Below are 16,779 nucleotides of genomic sequence, written 5' to 3'. Positions count from 1 at the left end.
AAGGAGAGGGGCACATCAGGGGGCCTACTAGTGTAGTGACTCACAGCTGGCCAAACCCAGAGGTCTGTGCTCTGTCCTCATCGCCCTCACTCCTGCCTTCTCCTCCTCTCTCCTGGCTGGACCCTCCAGATGCCTGTGCTGGCCCTTCCTCTGACCACTGACCACCCCCCCGGGCCCAGTCCCCAGACCTCTTCTCTCTACAGATGCACAGAAGTCAGCTTTGGCCTGGCATTCGGCCAAAATCTCCTATTTCATTTTAGCTTCTGCCTTTGAAAAGTAAAGAGCTGAATGCCTCCATCAGTATCATTCCTGGCAGCCCTGGGGCCCAGGATCACGTGATCACGTAGGTTACTAATGCACCTCATCAGGGTAACAGCACATCATTAATACGACCAGTGACGTTCTGTTAATATCTGGATATTCTCTTCCATTGTTCTCTTCTTCAAACAGTGGTATGTCAAAGCATGACACACAAGAGACTTCAGAATTGCCCGTCTAGGAGTCCTTATGCAAGATATTCAAACAGGATGGAACTGCAACTACGTCACGCTAAAAAGGCTGCCTGAGCCAAAGCCAGCCTCTCGTTAGACCTCACAGATCACAAAGCGGATGTCGCAGGACTCAATGACAACCACAGCCACTGCAGAGCAAGTACCGCATCTGCTGGGGCCAACTGAAGAGGGGACCAAAAGGATGTGCCTTGAGCAGGCAAGGCCTTCTTACAGGGTACCGGCTCTAAGACACCCCTGACGCTCTACTCCAGAGAGGGCACTGGCGCCATCTACAGGCATCTAAGGCTGACATGCAGATCACATCCAGAGCTGATCTTGTGAGCCTGAGAGACAGACTTCCACGACCACAGCACTAGGTCTAAGGCTCAGGGATACAAGGTTTTCAAGTGACTGGGTGAGTGAAGCCACAGCTGCATGTAAAAAGCATCAGAAATAAAAGTGTTAAGTGAGCACCATGCTCTTATGTTTGCTTCTGAAAATATCAGGAAGTGTCTCCTTTGGGCAGTGAGCAAAGCAGCAGTTCAAAGGACTGTTTCAATAAGCAAGCATCGTCACCTACAGCCAAGTCTTCAAGTCCAGGAGTCAGAGGGAAGCTAGGTCTTTACACAGAGAGGGAGGGAAGCGGATAACCCAGGGCAGCGTCACCATCAGCAGAATCCTTGTGGGCAGTGCCAGCCTAAGAGCCATGCCTCCTCCATCCTTCTCTGCTGAAAGTAAGTGTCCGTCGTCACAAATGTCTGGTTCAGTGACCTCGAGAGCAATCTAGCACCTGACAGTGCTGAGAATGGCTGGACCAATGATACACTAGGAAACAACAAAGCTCTAACCAACATTTTTTTTTTTAAGATTTTTAAAATTTTTTTATTCTTTTTATTTTTGGGTGTGTTGGGTCTTTGTTTCTGCACGAGGGCTTTCTCTAGTTGCGGCGAGCGGGGGCCACTCTTCATCGCGGTGCGCGGGCCTCTCACTGTTGCGACCTCTCTTGCTGTGGAGCACTGGCTCCAGACGCTCAGGCTCAGTAGTTGTGGCTCACGGGCTTAGCTGCTGCACGGCATGTGGGATCCTCCCAGACCAGGGATCGAACCCGTGTCCCGTGCATTGGCAGGCAGATTCTCAACCACTGCGCCACCAGGGAAGCCCCAACCAACATTTTTAATAATAAAATTGTGACAGTTACTAAACGATCTTGATAACATTTCATATTTATTCTTGTACTAAAGAAGTTCATTTTAAGATGGGGGTTCTCAGCTTAGATGAACAGAGATTTATTTAATTCTTGGCCCACAGCATTCAGCCAAACACAGAATTTGGAACAGTCCCTCTGGGTGAGGCCACCCGGTCCCACGGCATTAACCGTCTCTGCACTGCTGGTCTCCACCCTTACCCTGCAGCTGACGCAGGCAGGATGGGTATCAGCCCTCTTGGCAGATGCACCACCCACCTCCTCATCCCCGCCCACCACGCCACTCCCAAGGGCTTTCTCGCTCACCAGCTGTTCAGGCCACAAACCTGGCCAGCAGTCTTCATGCCTCCATCAGCTTTAACCTCCCACATATCCTCCACTTCCATCCTGGACCGAGCCACTTCCTCTGATGCCTGGGCTGCTGTGACAGCGCCCTGACTAACCTCCCAGGTCCCCCTCCTGACCCACCCCCCAATTCATTCTGTACCCAGAAGCCCAAGCAATCTTTTAAAATGCTAACTCAGACCTTGTCACGGCCCTGCTCAAATCCTCTAGTGGCTTCCTGTCACTTGGAATAAAAGCCTTTGTCAGGACTGGATGTGATCTGGCCCCATCTGTCCACCCCGGCCACCTGCAGCCACCTTTCACTGCCCTTTAAACACTGCAGACTCTTCCTCTCTGCAGAGTCTCAGCCTGGAATGTTCTTTCCATGACAACTGAGCAGAAGCCTGCTTGGACGTCAGCTCCCCAGGGGGGCTGCCCCTGACTGCCCGGTCCTTCCACCCGACCCAGCCTCGCTGCCCCAGAACCTCTCTGATTCTCTCCCTAGCACTTGTCCCTCTCTTAGAGCATCTATTTGTGTTTCAGGTTGAACCACCACACAATAGTTCTCTTTCTCCCCTCTGCCAGAACAGGTGTCGGCAGTGGGGCATGGGGACTTCCTTCTTCCTGTCACCACTGCATCTCCACACCTGCCACACAATAGGCCAAAGGAGATTCATTCAACCAACGAAGGGATAACCAAAATAAACACAAAATCTTCTCCTGCTTAACGTGCTTTTTGAGGACTGACTGAACAAGGACAAAACAACGTGTGGGCCACATCCATCGCCATGTCCTCAGAGCCAGGTCTACGTGACAAGACCCTGCAGGTTTCCCTCCAAGATCGGACCGTCTGTTAAGAGCCATTGTGCTGAGTGTGCAAACTGCCCGCAGGGACCCGGGACTGGGGAATGACACGGAGGCTGGGCCACGCCACGATCTGGGCAGCTGCAGGGGTGCGTCCTGTGGGCCAGCCCTCCCCAGGATGCCCCTCTCCAGCCCCAGCCCCTCCTGTCTGCTTTCCCTCAGTACCTCTCCCCAACAACAGCACCCCCCAAACTCCAGGTGCCTGACTCGGGTTCCCCAGCACACCCCTGTGGAGCAAAACATGATCCCACCCCAGTGCTGGCCCCTGGCTGGAAGGAGTGGCCCTCCAGGCAGTCTGCTGGGAAGACCCTTGCACAGGACAGCGCTGGTCTGTGGGGTCATTAAGGGGTGAAGAGCGTGCGTAGAAAGAGCCCAGGGAACAGGTCTGCACCCCGCCAATGCTGGGGGCAGGGCCTCCCGGGGACCTTCAGGAGGTGAGTTATCCTAACGGACAAGGGGACACTGAGTCCGCCGGGCCACACTCACGGGGATCTGGGCACCCTATCCAGGGCCTTTGCACTTCCTATAAAAGGAGCCCACGTCCTGCAGGTAGCAGACGGCCGGGCTTTCTTCACTCGCTCGGTCAACGCATGGTTGCCGTGTGCCCAGTGCTCAGAGGAACTCGGGGGACCCACCAGCCCTGCTTTCACTCTTCATCTCTCTGTCTTTGTCTTTGTTGTGTTGTTGTTCATTACCCCTTACTGACCCCAGGCCCTGTGCCCGGCCCCATGCTAAGGGCTCTATCTTTGTAGTAACAAAGATGTTACTTTGCTGAGGAACTCTGTCCACAAGGGACAGACATAAAAAGAGCATCGCAGTCAGTCTCCCTCCTCGCCACTCCCCCGCCACCCCCCCATCTAAATCGTGCCCCTGAAGGGCACGGCTGGGGGCCACCCCCTCCAGCACCCTGGCCCCGATGGGCCTGCACAGGCTGGAGGTGCTCACAGCTGGACGGGCGCAGGCCAGGAGGGAGGGCTGCCCCAGAGAGGAGACGGCATCCCGTTCGTGCCCCATCACCGCGCTCCCCTTGTACACATGCATCCAACAGCAGAGGCCACAGACGGTTCTGGAAACTGTGAATGACCCACTGCAGCCCCGTGACTGGGAGCTCCGGCAGGACCCCCACCCGAGAGACGATGAGGGGGCCCCAGGGGCCACCACCTGGGAGCCATGGGCTCAGGGCTGCGGCTTACAGACGAGTGACCGATGTCGCCATGTAGAGGATCTTGTGGTCCAGCCTGGGGCTGCCCTTCCCGTGGACTCACCCAGGAGCTTCTGCAGCACCTGCCCGTCGTACAGGTCCTCCTCTAGCTGCTTTACGATGATTCTCTCCCCCACCAGCACGTCGTTGACCCAGTCGATGAGAACCTGCGGGGTGGACAGGCGTTATGGCCTCGCTCGCTGGTGCCAGGAGGGCCCAGGCGAGGACCAGAGCAAGCGCAGGAACGGAGAGCTGCTGGACACCGAGACACCCCCAGTGCAGGGGCCAGGAGAGCCCGAGGGGATGGGCACGCTTCTCCCACCCAGGCTGCCAGGGCTCCCGTGGGATTCACAGGAGGACTGGCGGAGGGCGGCAGCATGGGCAGACTGGCCTCCTCCCAGCGGGGACTTGGGTACGTGTGGGAACTCAGCCAGAGGAAATGATGATGTTCACCATGGCATATGCAGGCGGGCGGATCAAATGAGGAAACATCAGTAACACCGCCCCCCACGGCCCGAGACAGCACAGGTGAGCCTTAAAACGTCCACCCCCCTCCCTCCCTTAATATCTGCACTAAAACCATCCCTGACAGCCCTGAGCCTAACGCCGTGGACCGAAGGGGATCCCGAGGGGCTGTTACTGACACGCTCTGAGAGCCTGCTCCCAGCGGCACCCTAATGTTTTCAAGGCTTTACTGAGATAGAATTTACATTCCACCCCATTGTTTAGTTTACTGACAAAGTTGTGCGACCGTCACCGTAATGCACTGAAGCACATTTCCATCACCCCACCAGGAAGCCCTGTATTGTCGGCAGTCACTCCCCGTCTACCCTCCCCCACCTCCTCTCAACCACAAAACCATCGTCTCCATGGATCTGCCCGTCCCGGATACTTCGTACGAAAGGAATCACGTCATACGTGATCTTTTGTGTCAGGCTTCTTTCATGTATCATGATGTTTTCAAGGTTCACCCAAGTTGTAGCACGTGTCAGGACCTCGTTCCTTCTTACAGCTGAATCCGTTGTACGGAGAGACGCGTTTTACGGATTCATTCCCCAGCCGATGGACATTTGGGTTGTCACCACTTTGGGGCTGTTGTCAACAGCGCTGCTGTGAACACGGACGTACAATTTTGATGTGGACACACGTGTTCGTTTCTCTAGACCAGCCTTTTCTCAACAAGTTTCCCTTCAATTCGCTGAGTAATATATCATAAAAGAAGACAGCTTCAATCGTGAAAATCTCTACAGAGAAATAGGGTTCCCACTGAACAAAATTCCATTTGGCTGACGCTGCGTAAGGCAAAATGAAACTTCTCGCAAGATGAAACGGATGTCTGAAGAGACTTGATCAAAAATACCCGTATTACATGGTTTCCCTGTGCAAGCAAAACCGATGAAGCTAACTAACTGGTCCCAATAACCTCCTGGAAATGGGCACTGATTGGCCCTCTCAGAGATAAACAAAAGGACACAAACCAGACTAGAGTATCCTCTGTCACTCTCTGATACGGATGCCACCTGCAAAATTGGCCACAAAGCAAATTTCTGTGAAATTTCTATTTTCCCACTAACTCGAAAACATTCAATCAGACACACAATCCCATGGAGAACAGAAGTGAAAGTAAATTAAAGGGACTTCACTCAACAGCAGCCCTGTAGCCGAAACTGGGGTCCGGCCACGTGCTGCGCAAAAGCCAATGAAGAGGCAAGGATGGTGGAAAGGAAAGTTGGCTTTATTTTGGGTGCCAGCCACTGGGGGTGGGAGAGGGTGGACGCCTGTCCAAAGGCCGGCTCCCTCCCCCCACAATGACAACCAGGGGGCACGAGCTTTTATAGACAGAGGGACGGGGCTCCATGCAGAAACAGCACAGGCAGCTCTGGAAGTCATCTTGAAATTGGTCATTGGTGGTCCGACCAGCGTCATCCTGATTGTTTTAACTACAATTTCTCTTTAGTTCCAGGGTCAGTTTGTTCCCATTTCCTTGAGGCCAGTTCTTGGAATTGTGGCAGCTTAGGTCGTGGCTACAGTCTGGTCATCAGGTAGTTCACTTCTTCCACCTGGCGGGGGGTTTCAGTATCTATAAGACACCTCACAGGATACGTGCGGCTCAGAATGTTATCTGTAGCCCTTGGGGAGGAACTAAAGGTCCTTGACTATGCTTAATGACTAAACAATTATTTAGTCTCGTTAGACTGTTCTCCTTTGTTTCTGCATTTTCTCACTTCTCTGGTTTAAGGTTTGGCTAAAGTTTCTCCACTGACAAAAGGCGGGCAGAGCACACGGAGTCGGGGGAAGGACCACAGAATCCTGCTCCGTCTCAGCCCCGCGGCATTCTGGTTTTGTCGAAGCCGTTCCCGAAAGGTCGGCAGGATGGAGCTGGCCCCACGCTGCAGCCCTGCTCCGTCTCCCTCCCTGGGGGGCGAGCATCCTGGGAGGCTGGGAGCTGGACCTCGCCACCCGGCTGCCTTCTCTCCCACCTTGCAGCACCCTCTCCCGTCACCCAGCTCCCACCCTCCTCTCTCACCACCCTCCCAGCTTCCTTGTGTCAGGGGTCCTGTAGCCACCTGGAACCACCTGGGAGGTCAGGGGGTGGGGCTTCCAAGGCCAAGAGGGGTGGGGGGGCGGGGCCAGCCCTGTACTCTCACCTGGGCCAGGAGGGGAGGGGGCAGTGGATGAGACGAGTGACCGTGGGCACTAGGGGGAGTGGGGACTGGACGTGGGGACCCCGGAGGGGCAAGGGGAGGGGGTTGGGGAGAAGCAAGGTCTGACCCTGACCCTGGGTACGGGCAGATGCAGAGGGGGAGCCTGAGGAAGGAGCTGGTACGCAGGCATCTCGGTGGATGGAGCGGCAGGAGTGGGGGGGCGGGGCAGAGAGGAAGCCGCCAGGCCAGGGGCTGTAGGTATCAATGAACAAAGGGGAGAACCAGGAGGGGTGGCAGGGCCCAGTCGGCAGTACGATGACGGAGGGGGGTCTGGAAGCAGCTGCGAAGACGCCTGCCCCGTAGCTTTACCTCTCCAGCCACCAGCGCCAGGCTCCTCGCGGGAGCGCCGTGATCCTCGGGCCCTTCATTCCACACAGCTCTAGGAATCTGCTACCTTGGCCTTCCATCAGGGATTTCACAGCAGCTGCTGGAGCTGAGTGGCAGCATTACACTCAGCTCAACGGCTGTCACTGAGCGCCTTCCTGGTGCCAGGACGTGGGGACAAAGGAGGCGCGTCCCCTGCCCTCCGGGAGTCCAGGTCCAGCCGGGAGACGCAGCAGAGAGAGATGAGTGCTGAGCACGAGCCACCACAAAGGATTCTGACGTGAGGGGTCGCGCGGCCCCGGGAGCAGAGGAAGCGGCCTTCAAGGGCGGGACAGGAAACAGCTGAGCAGAAAGAGGCGCCCGGGGGGTGGGGCAGGCGGGCCTGGTGGCGGGGTGGCGAGATCCGGGCCGCGGAGTAGTGAACCGTTATTCCGGCGTGGACCCGGCAGGGAGGCCAGGAGGGGCCGGTGCCCATTGGAGGACAGAGCTGCCGCCCACACAGCCTCCACACTGGGCCTGTGTGTGCTACGGGACCCAGCAATTCCACTTCCAGAAATTTCTCCCAAGGTACCCATCCAAATGTGCTCCTAGACGTTTACCAACTCGGAAATGATTTCCAATTTTGTGCAGGAAAAGCTGACTGCACAAAAGAAAAAGGCTGGAGGGACACGAATTTAAAACTTACCACTGCCTTCTGTTTGAGTTTTCTGTCTTCCAGGTTTTCAGCAGTATCTGTTACTTTGGTAATTAGAAAAAATAATAATACATGCCACTTATAAAAATTAATCGCTATCCACATGGCTTCTTTGCCGAAACTGACAAGCAAATCCCACCATGCAAACGGAAAGTCCAGAGACCCCCAAAAGCCAAAACAATCTTGAAAAGGAAGAACGAAGTTGGAGAACTGACACTTCCTGATTTCAAACTTTCCTACAAAGCTAGAGTATCAAAACATGTGATACTGGCAGGAGGACACAGAGGTCAATGAAACAGAAATGAGAGGTCAGAAATAAACTTCACATTACAGCCAAGTGACATCCATAAGGGGGCTAAGACAATTCGATGGGGGAAAAAAGTCTTTCTAACAAATGGTGCTGGGACAACTGGATACCCACATGCAAAAGAATAAAACTGAACCCTTACTTTACACCATATACAGAAATCAACTCAAAATGGATCAGACCTCAGTGTAGGAACTAAAACTATAAAACTCTTAGAAAACGTGGAGGTAGGGCTTCCCTGGTGGCGCAGTGGTTGAGAGTCCGCCTGCCGATGCAGGGGACACGGGTTCGTGCCCTGGTCCGGGAAGATCCCACATGCCGCGGAGCGGCTGCACCCGTGAGCCATGGCCGCTGAGCCTGCGCGTCCGGAGCCTGTGCTCCGCAATGGGAGAGGCCACAACAGTGAGAGGCCCGCGTACCGCAAAAAAAAAAAAACAACCACTACGAGATACCATTTCATACCTACTAGGGTAGCTATAATCAAAAAGACGAACAATAAGCGTTGCCAAGGATGTAGAGAAACCGGAAGAATTTCCATACACTTCTTTGGGGGATGCAAAATGGTGCAGCCACTATGGAAACAGTCTGGCAGTTACTCAAAAGGTTAAGCACAGAATCACCATATGACCCAGCAATTTCACTCCCAGGTATATACCAAAAAGAACGGCAAACACAAGCTCATACAAAACCTTGTACACGGATGTTCATAGCAGCACTATTCAAAATAACCAAAATGTGGAAACAACCCAAATGCCGTCGAGAAAGAACGGATCAGCACGTTGTGGTCTATCCATAGGATGGAATATTATTCAGCCATGAAAAGGAATGCAGTTCTTTTTTTTTTTGGCTGTGTTGGGTCTTTTCTGCCGTGCGCGGGGGCTACTCTTCGTTGTGATGCGCGGGCTTCTCATCGTGGTGGCTTCTCTTGTTGTGGAGCACGGGCTCTAGGCACATGGGCTTCAGTAGTTGTGGCACGTGGGCTCAGTAGTTGTGCTTGTGGGCCCTCGAGTGCAGGCTCCGTAGTTGTGGTGCACGGGCTTAGTTGCTCCACGGCATGTGGGATCTTCCCAGACCAGGGATCGAACCTGTGTCCCCTGCACTGGCAGGCGGATTCTTAACCACTGCGCCACCAGGGAAGTCCAGGAATGGAGTTTGGACACCTGCTATAACATGGCTGAATCTTAAAAACACCATATGCCAAGTGAAAGAAGCCAGACGACACAAAAGTCACGCACTGATATGATTCCCCTTCTATGAAATATCTAGAATATGCGAATTATAGAGACGGAATAATTCTTTAGAGACAAAGTGGTTGCCGGGGGCCAGGAAGGACGATACAGGACTGGGTGCTGGTCGTTACGGGGTTCGTTTCTGGGGTGATGAAAATGTCCCTGACTGATTGAGGTGATGCTCAACCGCTCTGGGAGTACACTAACAACCACTGAACTGTACGGTATGGGAATTCTATCTCAATAAACCTGTTATTAAGCAATGGACCTCTAGAATGCAGGTGCTAGCATCTACCTCTGCTGGGCTATTTTGAGGACTTGGTGAGATGATCTACTGGCCAGTGCTAAGCAACTATAGTGATCTACACAGATGTCACCGTCACCACCCACGGCTTCTCTGCGCGTCAGAAACCCCTTTCTGATTTACTCAGCCTAGCTAGCAGCACCTAGGATATGTGGACACCACCCGAGGTGTTGGAGCTATAAAGAAACATGACCTAGTCTCTGCCCCACATGGGCAGTTAGGTGTCACAGCTGCTTGCTGGTCGTCCCACGTCCCTGTGCCCCCCCAAACCAGCCCCAGGAGTCAAACACCATTTCGCACCCCTGCCACCTCTCTGATCTTACCTCCGATCACCCTCGTCCTTGCTGTCTAGGCTCCAGCCACGCTGCCCCCCTCGCTGGCCTTCACACCTGTCAGCACGGGCATCCCAGGGGGCCTCTGCACTTGCTGCCGCCCTAGGTACCAACCAGCAGGTCTCCGCTCAAATGCCAACTCCGACCACCCCACCAAAAACAGAGCAGAGAAGGAACCACCCTGCTTCTCGCTTCAGTTTCCTTCAATGCGGTCATGCCACCTGGAAACATACTCATCCGTCCCTCGACATGTCTGTCTCCCCAGCTGGACCGCCAGCCCACTCAAGGCCATCACCGCAGGGGCTAAACTAGGAACAGACCCACGCAAGGCGCTCAAATCAACGGCAGGGCTGCCTACAGACCTAGAAAAGCCTCTGGGGCATGCAGACATCTGGTTCTAGAGGCTGCCTTGCCCAGAGCAAGGTCCTGTAGGAAAACACACAAGAGATGTCTCTGCTGTGAAGAACTAAAACTGGATCTCTGACCTGGTCAAAGTCCAAATACGAAAACAACAGACAGAAGGGGCTGAAAATCACATTTCACGCCGCGGGCCACAGAGGTCAGCTCTGGGAGCAAAAGCAAATCCGCCCCCGGTTTCACTGCTGCCCCCGCGGAGAGGCAGTCCCCTCCCGGCCACCGCCAACCACCCTGTCCTTGTACCGCCCAGGTCATCCGTCTTAATCTTCTGGTCACAAAAGACTTTTTAAAGATCGCACCCGTCCTTACTTTTAGGGACGTACTCATTTGCAAAGCCCGAGTCCTGCAGGCACGTGTCTAGGACGTGTATTAACGACGCCCTTGGCACAGTGCTCTCTGCGTAGACTTTTCCCAAGCTTGCTTTAGCCAGAATAAAAAATGACTCCCCCTGAGTTCCTTCTAAATGATCATGAAGAGCTGCAGCCTGTCTCCCCCAAAGCTATGACAGTTACGTTTCAATCACTTCCAGACAGGCTTGCCGGGGCTTAATGCAAGGAGGACGCAGGCTCATTGCAACCGGCAGGAGAGCATCCCGGCCAGGTGCAGTGCCAGCCACGTCCCCGGGCATCTCCACACAACGATGATAGCACCGTCTTCTGCCCAGAAGACCATCTTTGTGCAGCTGAGTTTCTTCATAAGGGCAAAGGAAGGGAGAAAGCAGAACTTAACAACCCGAAGGAGCCTTGTCCAGTAAACTGGGAGATGAGATGCGAAATCTGCTGATGGGGAGAAATGCGTTCCCCGGTGACGACACGGCCAGCCTGCCTTGGACCAACGCACCCGCAAGTGCGGAGGCCCCTCTCTGACTATTCACTCTGGAAAGCACGAGAACTGCCGTTCCCTCTTTCAAAGATCATTAAAAATATAAAGGATCTCATCTGTAAACTGCTCTCTTCCCCAGGCGGCACCAGCTGTTCACCCTGTTAAGAGATTCAGGGCACTCCTGGAGGATGCTAGCGAAAAGGACCACAGGACAAACACCTGCATACAGGAGACAGGGTAAGCCTTTCAGCTCCCGAGCCCACAGGATACTCACTTCTAAACTGGAACCACAGACCTGCCCATGCACCTCCCCCCCAGCTCTGCCCCGTTTGTGCCCATGTTCCAGCGCCCGGCACGGCACCCGCCGGACAGCAAGCGTGTGGCATCTGACGTCACCCTCATGCTGGCAGACGGGCACGACTGTTCTGCTTTAATCCGAGCCGGGATTTGAATCCAGGGAGCCGATTCCACAGCCCATCACACCCACCCCTTCACCCCCTCACACACTGCATCACACACAAAAGACGCTCGAAGAGAATGTTTCAATGAGCGGCTTCGTTCTTAATGCCTGGCGTAGCCAAAGCCAGGGTTTTTGACAGGGAGCAGAGAGCAGCTCACAATGTTTTAAACACCAACAGTCCTGAGGTAGGAGGGTCAGTGGGGGTAAGTCTACAGAGAGAGACAGGACAGGGGCCAAGACAAGAGGCAACCAAGTGCACATGATGGAGAACAGAGAACGAAAGCCGGGGGACCGACCGTGCTAACTCAGAAAGGTCCCGCTGGTCCCAAGACTGGACGTGGCCAGCGGTCGGGATGTTAGCCAGACCTCACCCTGACGAGCTCAGGCCTGCACGTGGTCCACACCCTGCACCAAAACAACCTGCACTTCCTCCTCGGCCGATTTTAACCTGTGTCCTCTCACCGGAATAAGCCGTAACCGTGAGTATAACTGGAGTCCTTTCAGCAAAGTATCAAACCTACGGGTCGTCTTGGGGCTCCCACACTTACAAGCGGCATCAGAAGTGGGGTTGGGCTTGGGGGAAACGGGCTTTCTAACCTCACACCCAGGTGGGCAGGTGCTCAGCTTGCTCAAGGAGGGAGGGGCAAGGAGGCTCGGGGGCCGGAGCGCTGGAGTTGCGGGGTGGGGTGGGGCGGGGGCGGGAAGTGAGGCAGCAGGGCCGCCAGCCCGGAGCACGTCTAAGGGTGTCCGGCTCGGCGGCACCCCCGGGCAGGCCACGGGCAGCTCACCCCTGACTGCGCGTACAGGCTGCCTGGCCCTGGGGCCAGTTCCTCCCCACGCCAAGAAAAGGAGGTGCTGACAGCCCCCTGTCGTGAGGGAACCCCGACTCAGGGATACGCTGAGCCTCCCCCTTACCTGACAAACAACCACCACCCAGGGTAGCTGGCGCTCAGCCCAGGCATCGCCCAGACCCCCACCAGCACGCGTGCGCCTCTGTTCAAAAGCCCTGTAGTCAGTGAGAACTAGTATTTCACATACGTCCCCTCCACGTGCCACTACAGCGACCATCAAGCCACAGACAGCCCGCCCGACGGCGCCGGCCTGTTTGCTGTGTTCATGCTTGTTTTAGAAGATAAGCCACCAGCCTCGAGGTACGATTTGCCGTCTGACGGCAGGGGGAACCTTCCAGAAATTGCCCATCTCCAGGCGCATGTGCTGCAGGCTGGCGGGATGGTCGTGGGAGCAGACTTCTATGTGTCTGGCAGCTGGCCCTTCCTGGGAACTGGCAAGGCAGCGAGGCCGGCCCTGCTCCCAAGGGGACGGGGACCCTCCGCTACAGCTAAGGGATGCGGCGGTTTAGGGACAGGAGGTAACTCGGCCTGGTGTACTGGTTTCTCCGGCTGCTGTAACAAATTATCACTCATTTGGGGCTTCCAAACCACCAGGGTATTCCCTCAGAGTCCTGGAGGTCAGAAGTCCAAGACCAGTTTCACTGGGTTAGTGCCAAGGTGTCAGGAGGGCTGATTCCTTCCGGAGGCTCTAGGGAAGGCTTCCTGGCCTTTTCCACGTTCTAGGGGAGCCCACATTCCTTAGCACGTGGCCCCTTCCCACATTTTCAAAGCCAGCAGCGTGGCATCCCGTATCCACCCTCATGTTGCCACCATCACCTGCGGTCAAATCTCTCTCTGCCTCGCTCTTATAAGGACACTTGTGAGCCCACCGGACAATCCAGGGTCATCCCTCCCTCCACACCCCTAGCTTAATCACATCTGCAAAGTCCCTTTTGCCATATAAGGAGGTAACAGTCACAGGTTCCAGAGGCTAGGACATGGACATCTTTGGGGGCCATGATTCAGCACACCACACCTGGGTTCCCCAGGAAAGAGAGCCCAGGGCCAAGCTGACTGCTGCTGCTTTTGGGGGGACCCTAACCCCAGACTAGCAAGAGTGAGGGGAGAGGGAAGGGAGGCAGGTGCGCCCCTGAGCCGCCCGCAGCTTCGGAAGGAAACCCAGCCGACGCCCAGCACACGGCCAACCTCCTGTGGAAGCACGGCTCTCAGAACTGCCCGACGGGGAAGAAAGGGAGAGGCGTGCATTCCCACTCCCTCGGGTCCTCAGTCCTGCTCTGCCCCACAGGATGCCAACGTCTGCACTCCCAGCCCCTCCAGTCGGCACACTCCATGCCCCAGACGTGGTCGTTCATCTGAACCCGGAATCCGGGGCTGGAGGGGCTGCCAGAGCCTCCGCAGGTCCCGTCGGGCTGGTCCCGGATGCAGAGATGCTGTGGTCCCTCTGTGTGGGTGGATAGAGGACACGCAGCTGCCCGGCCCTCACCCGGTAGAGGCCAAAAATGCCTGTCGTCTCCTGAGGCAGAGGCGGGTAGGGCCGAGTGAGTGGGTCCAGGAGGAGCGTGAAGCGGATCTGGACCCCGTAGAGCAGGGAGGTGACCGGTTCATCTCGCAGCCCCGGGGCCCAGCACAGCTCCGGACCCTCAACCGGGGCTCAGCGGAGGAGGCATCAAACGGACAGACTCATTCAAGACCGGCCACTTCACTGGTTCAGAGCATAACCTGGGGGTGGGGGAGTTACTTCTCTCGGAGTCCCCGTATGGAGGTGAGGGTGACACCAGGCCCCCTGGGTCTTGTTTCAAGGAGAAGATGCTCACGTGCTCTCAAGCTCTGCTTACGTGTCGAGGAAGGAAAAATCGGAGCGGGGCACGTGAGGGTTGATTTTGTGTGTCAGCTTGGCCTGGATGGGATGCCAAGGCAGCCGATTAAACATCCTTTCTGGGCGTGTCTGTGAGGGTGTCTCGGGAAGAGATTAGCATTTGTATCGGTGGCCTGAGTAAAACAGAGGGCCCAGGCCAGCGTGGGTGGGTGGCATGCAATCCAGGAAGGGCCTGAAGAGGACAAAAAGGTAGAGGAAGGCTGGACTCGCCCTCTCTTTGCCTGGGACGTGCAAGTCCTGTCCTGGGCTCTCAGGCCCTCTGCCCAGCTTTCCTGGTCCCCAGTTTGCAGAGGGCAGATCATGGTCTTCTCAGCCTCCATAATCACGTGAGCCAATCCTTATAAGTCTCTATAGATAGAGACAGAGAGAGACAGAAGAGAGATATATAGAGAGAGATAGATAGACAGAGAGATGGAGAGAGATAGAGAGGTAGAGAGATAGGCCCATCTCCTGTGGATTCTGTTTCTCTGGAGAACCCTGACAAAAACAGGGCATCCCCTTCTACTACTTAAATATCGCCCGTGGAGAACATTTTAGTGGCTGGAGTGCAGGGTTACTTTTCCTCACCGACAATCTTCTGTTCAGAATAACAAAGTGGGTATTCAGGAAAAAAAGAAATCTTAATCAACTAGGCAGTTTAAGATGCTCAGAATCAACATTATGGGGGGGGTCCTGAAAACAGACATTTTCCATTTCAGTTCTTTAAAAGCTACAACTTGCAAAGGTTTTGTTTATCCTGAAGCAGCCCTCATGAAAAGGCAGTCGTGCCCTCATTGGGCCCAACCGCAGCGGTTAAGGTGGAGAAACTTTTGAAAAAGCCCTTTTCATAGGATATGCGTGTGGCACTGCCCTAAACGGCGTCTGCACAGCCCAGGTCCACTGGCCTCTGGGCTCGCAGGTGACGACGCTGTCAGAGCCCTTGCCGGCCCAGGGATTACCTCTGACGCCCTGCTGTGGTTTAGATCAGAGCATCAAACTGCAACCCACGCTCGCTCCGACAAAGGTTAACGCTACGAATGAAGTCTCACCGCTAAGCCAGGCTCGGGAGACCAGTGGGGAGAGACGCGCAGCCGCCACGGCCCCGAAGGAGCCCAGAGCCAGCGGCCCAGGCTGGCCTTGCTTCCCTGACTTTCTGGAACCAGGCAGCCATCCTCTGGCCTCGCCGGTCCCCACACGTCCAGACGCTGCAGAACCTGACTGCTGCCCAGTGCAGGGGCACCAGCATCCAATGAGGATCCAGAGGGGGCCCACGTGCCCGCTTTTCAGAGTTTCCTCTGAACGCCACCCCTCTCGCTCCGGAAAGGGTTTGAACGCCTTGAACCGGTCTGCAAGGCACCGTGAGCGTTCACTGCAGCTGCTTATTCCAAGTGTTAAGAAAAGGGTCCCCGCATAACTGGGTCCAGCACATGACGGGGAGCCGGCCGTCGGAGAGGCCCCGTGGGGCTGGGCCCCTGGGAGATGCTCCAGGCCGTCCAGCCTCATCCTTCACCTCCCCCCACCAAACGCAGCAGGAAGGCCCATTGACCAGCCCCCAGCTTTGCTCCTCTGGCCCACAAGAGCCTGAACCCCAAGATCTGACCTCCCAAGAACATCCCAGCCAGGACACTCGTCCTCACCTTGACCAACTCTCTGAATCTGGGGTCGTCCCTGGAGGTGGGGTCGATCACCGTGCGCTCCTGGTTCTCCTCTGCAGGGACAAAGGACAGGGGGGTTAGCGTCGCGGGGGGCGGGGAGCCGGCTTCCCTTGCACAGATGGGGGAATTGAGAGCAGAGACCCCGTGGTCCTCTCACTGAGCAGCCCTGCAGCCATTCACACGGCCCGGGAAGAACTGCCTCCCAGGGTGCAATGGAGCATCCGCCCCCATCTTTCAGGAGGGCGGGGGGTGCACGCAGGCCTGAATAGGATCTGTGGAAAAGCCACCATTAATAAACCCGGGGAAGACCTGGCGGTCACCGAGAAAGCTCGCCACTACATAAGGTGATACGGACAAAAATATTAGAAAGAGCAGGGGGAAAAAAGGATGTTTCACAGCAAAGCGTGTTTATCCATATTCTGTTTCTGTTTATCTGTTTTCCCCTCCGTGTCTGCCCTCGATCCATGGACCACGGGCACCAGTGAGCTTGTACAGAGGGAGTGACGCAGTGGTAATAAGTGGACGGCAGAGGGGAAAGACCCACAGACACCAGACACGTCACAGAACAAAACTGAGCAGGGGTGTTAAAAGGACAGAAAAGAAGCACAACCTCTGGCCCCTAGGACGTGCAGGCAGAGATGACCAGGGTCCCGGGGCCCATACAGGCTCCCACGGCTGGGACCCTGTCCACGTTGGTGGGAATGAAATGGCTTTGAGTGACAGAGGCTTCACAACAGCAA

The 16,779-nt window shown here is 55.5% G+C and overlaps 1 protein-coding gene across 4 annotated transcripts in view; it reads right to left on the bottom strand.

Moving 5' to 3' along the window:
* The window catches only part of PARVB (parvin beta), a 110,134-nt gene that overhangs the window by 34,829 nt on the left and 58,526 nt on the right, over positions 1-16,779 (bottom strand). For 3 of the 4 annotated variants that reach the window (XM_060025800.1, XM_060025802.1, XM_060025801.1), the window contains exons 3-4: positions 16,022-16,092; positions 4,149-4,251 (exon numbers count right to left, since the gene is read on the bottom strand). In XM_060025800.1, the coding sequence (XP_059881783.1) occupies positions 4,149-4,251; positions 16,022-16,092 (174 nt within the window). Of the gene's footprint in view, positions 1-4,148; positions 4,252-13,714; positions 13,852-16,021; positions 16,093-16,779 lie in introns of those variants that run through there. The other variant, XM_060025803.1, reaches the window with a different exon arrangement.

Source organism: Delphinus delphis, chromosome 11 (genome assembly GCF_949987515.2).
Source record: "Delphinus delphis chromosome 11, mDelDel1.2, whole genome shotgun sequence".
Taxonomy (NCBI): domain Eukaryota; kingdom Metazoa; phylum Chordata; class Mammalia; order Artiodactyla; family Delphinidae; genus Delphinus; species Delphinus delphis.
The sequence above is the reverse complement of the archived record's forward strand: the minus strand, read 5'-3'. Positions and strand labels throughout refer to the sequence as shown.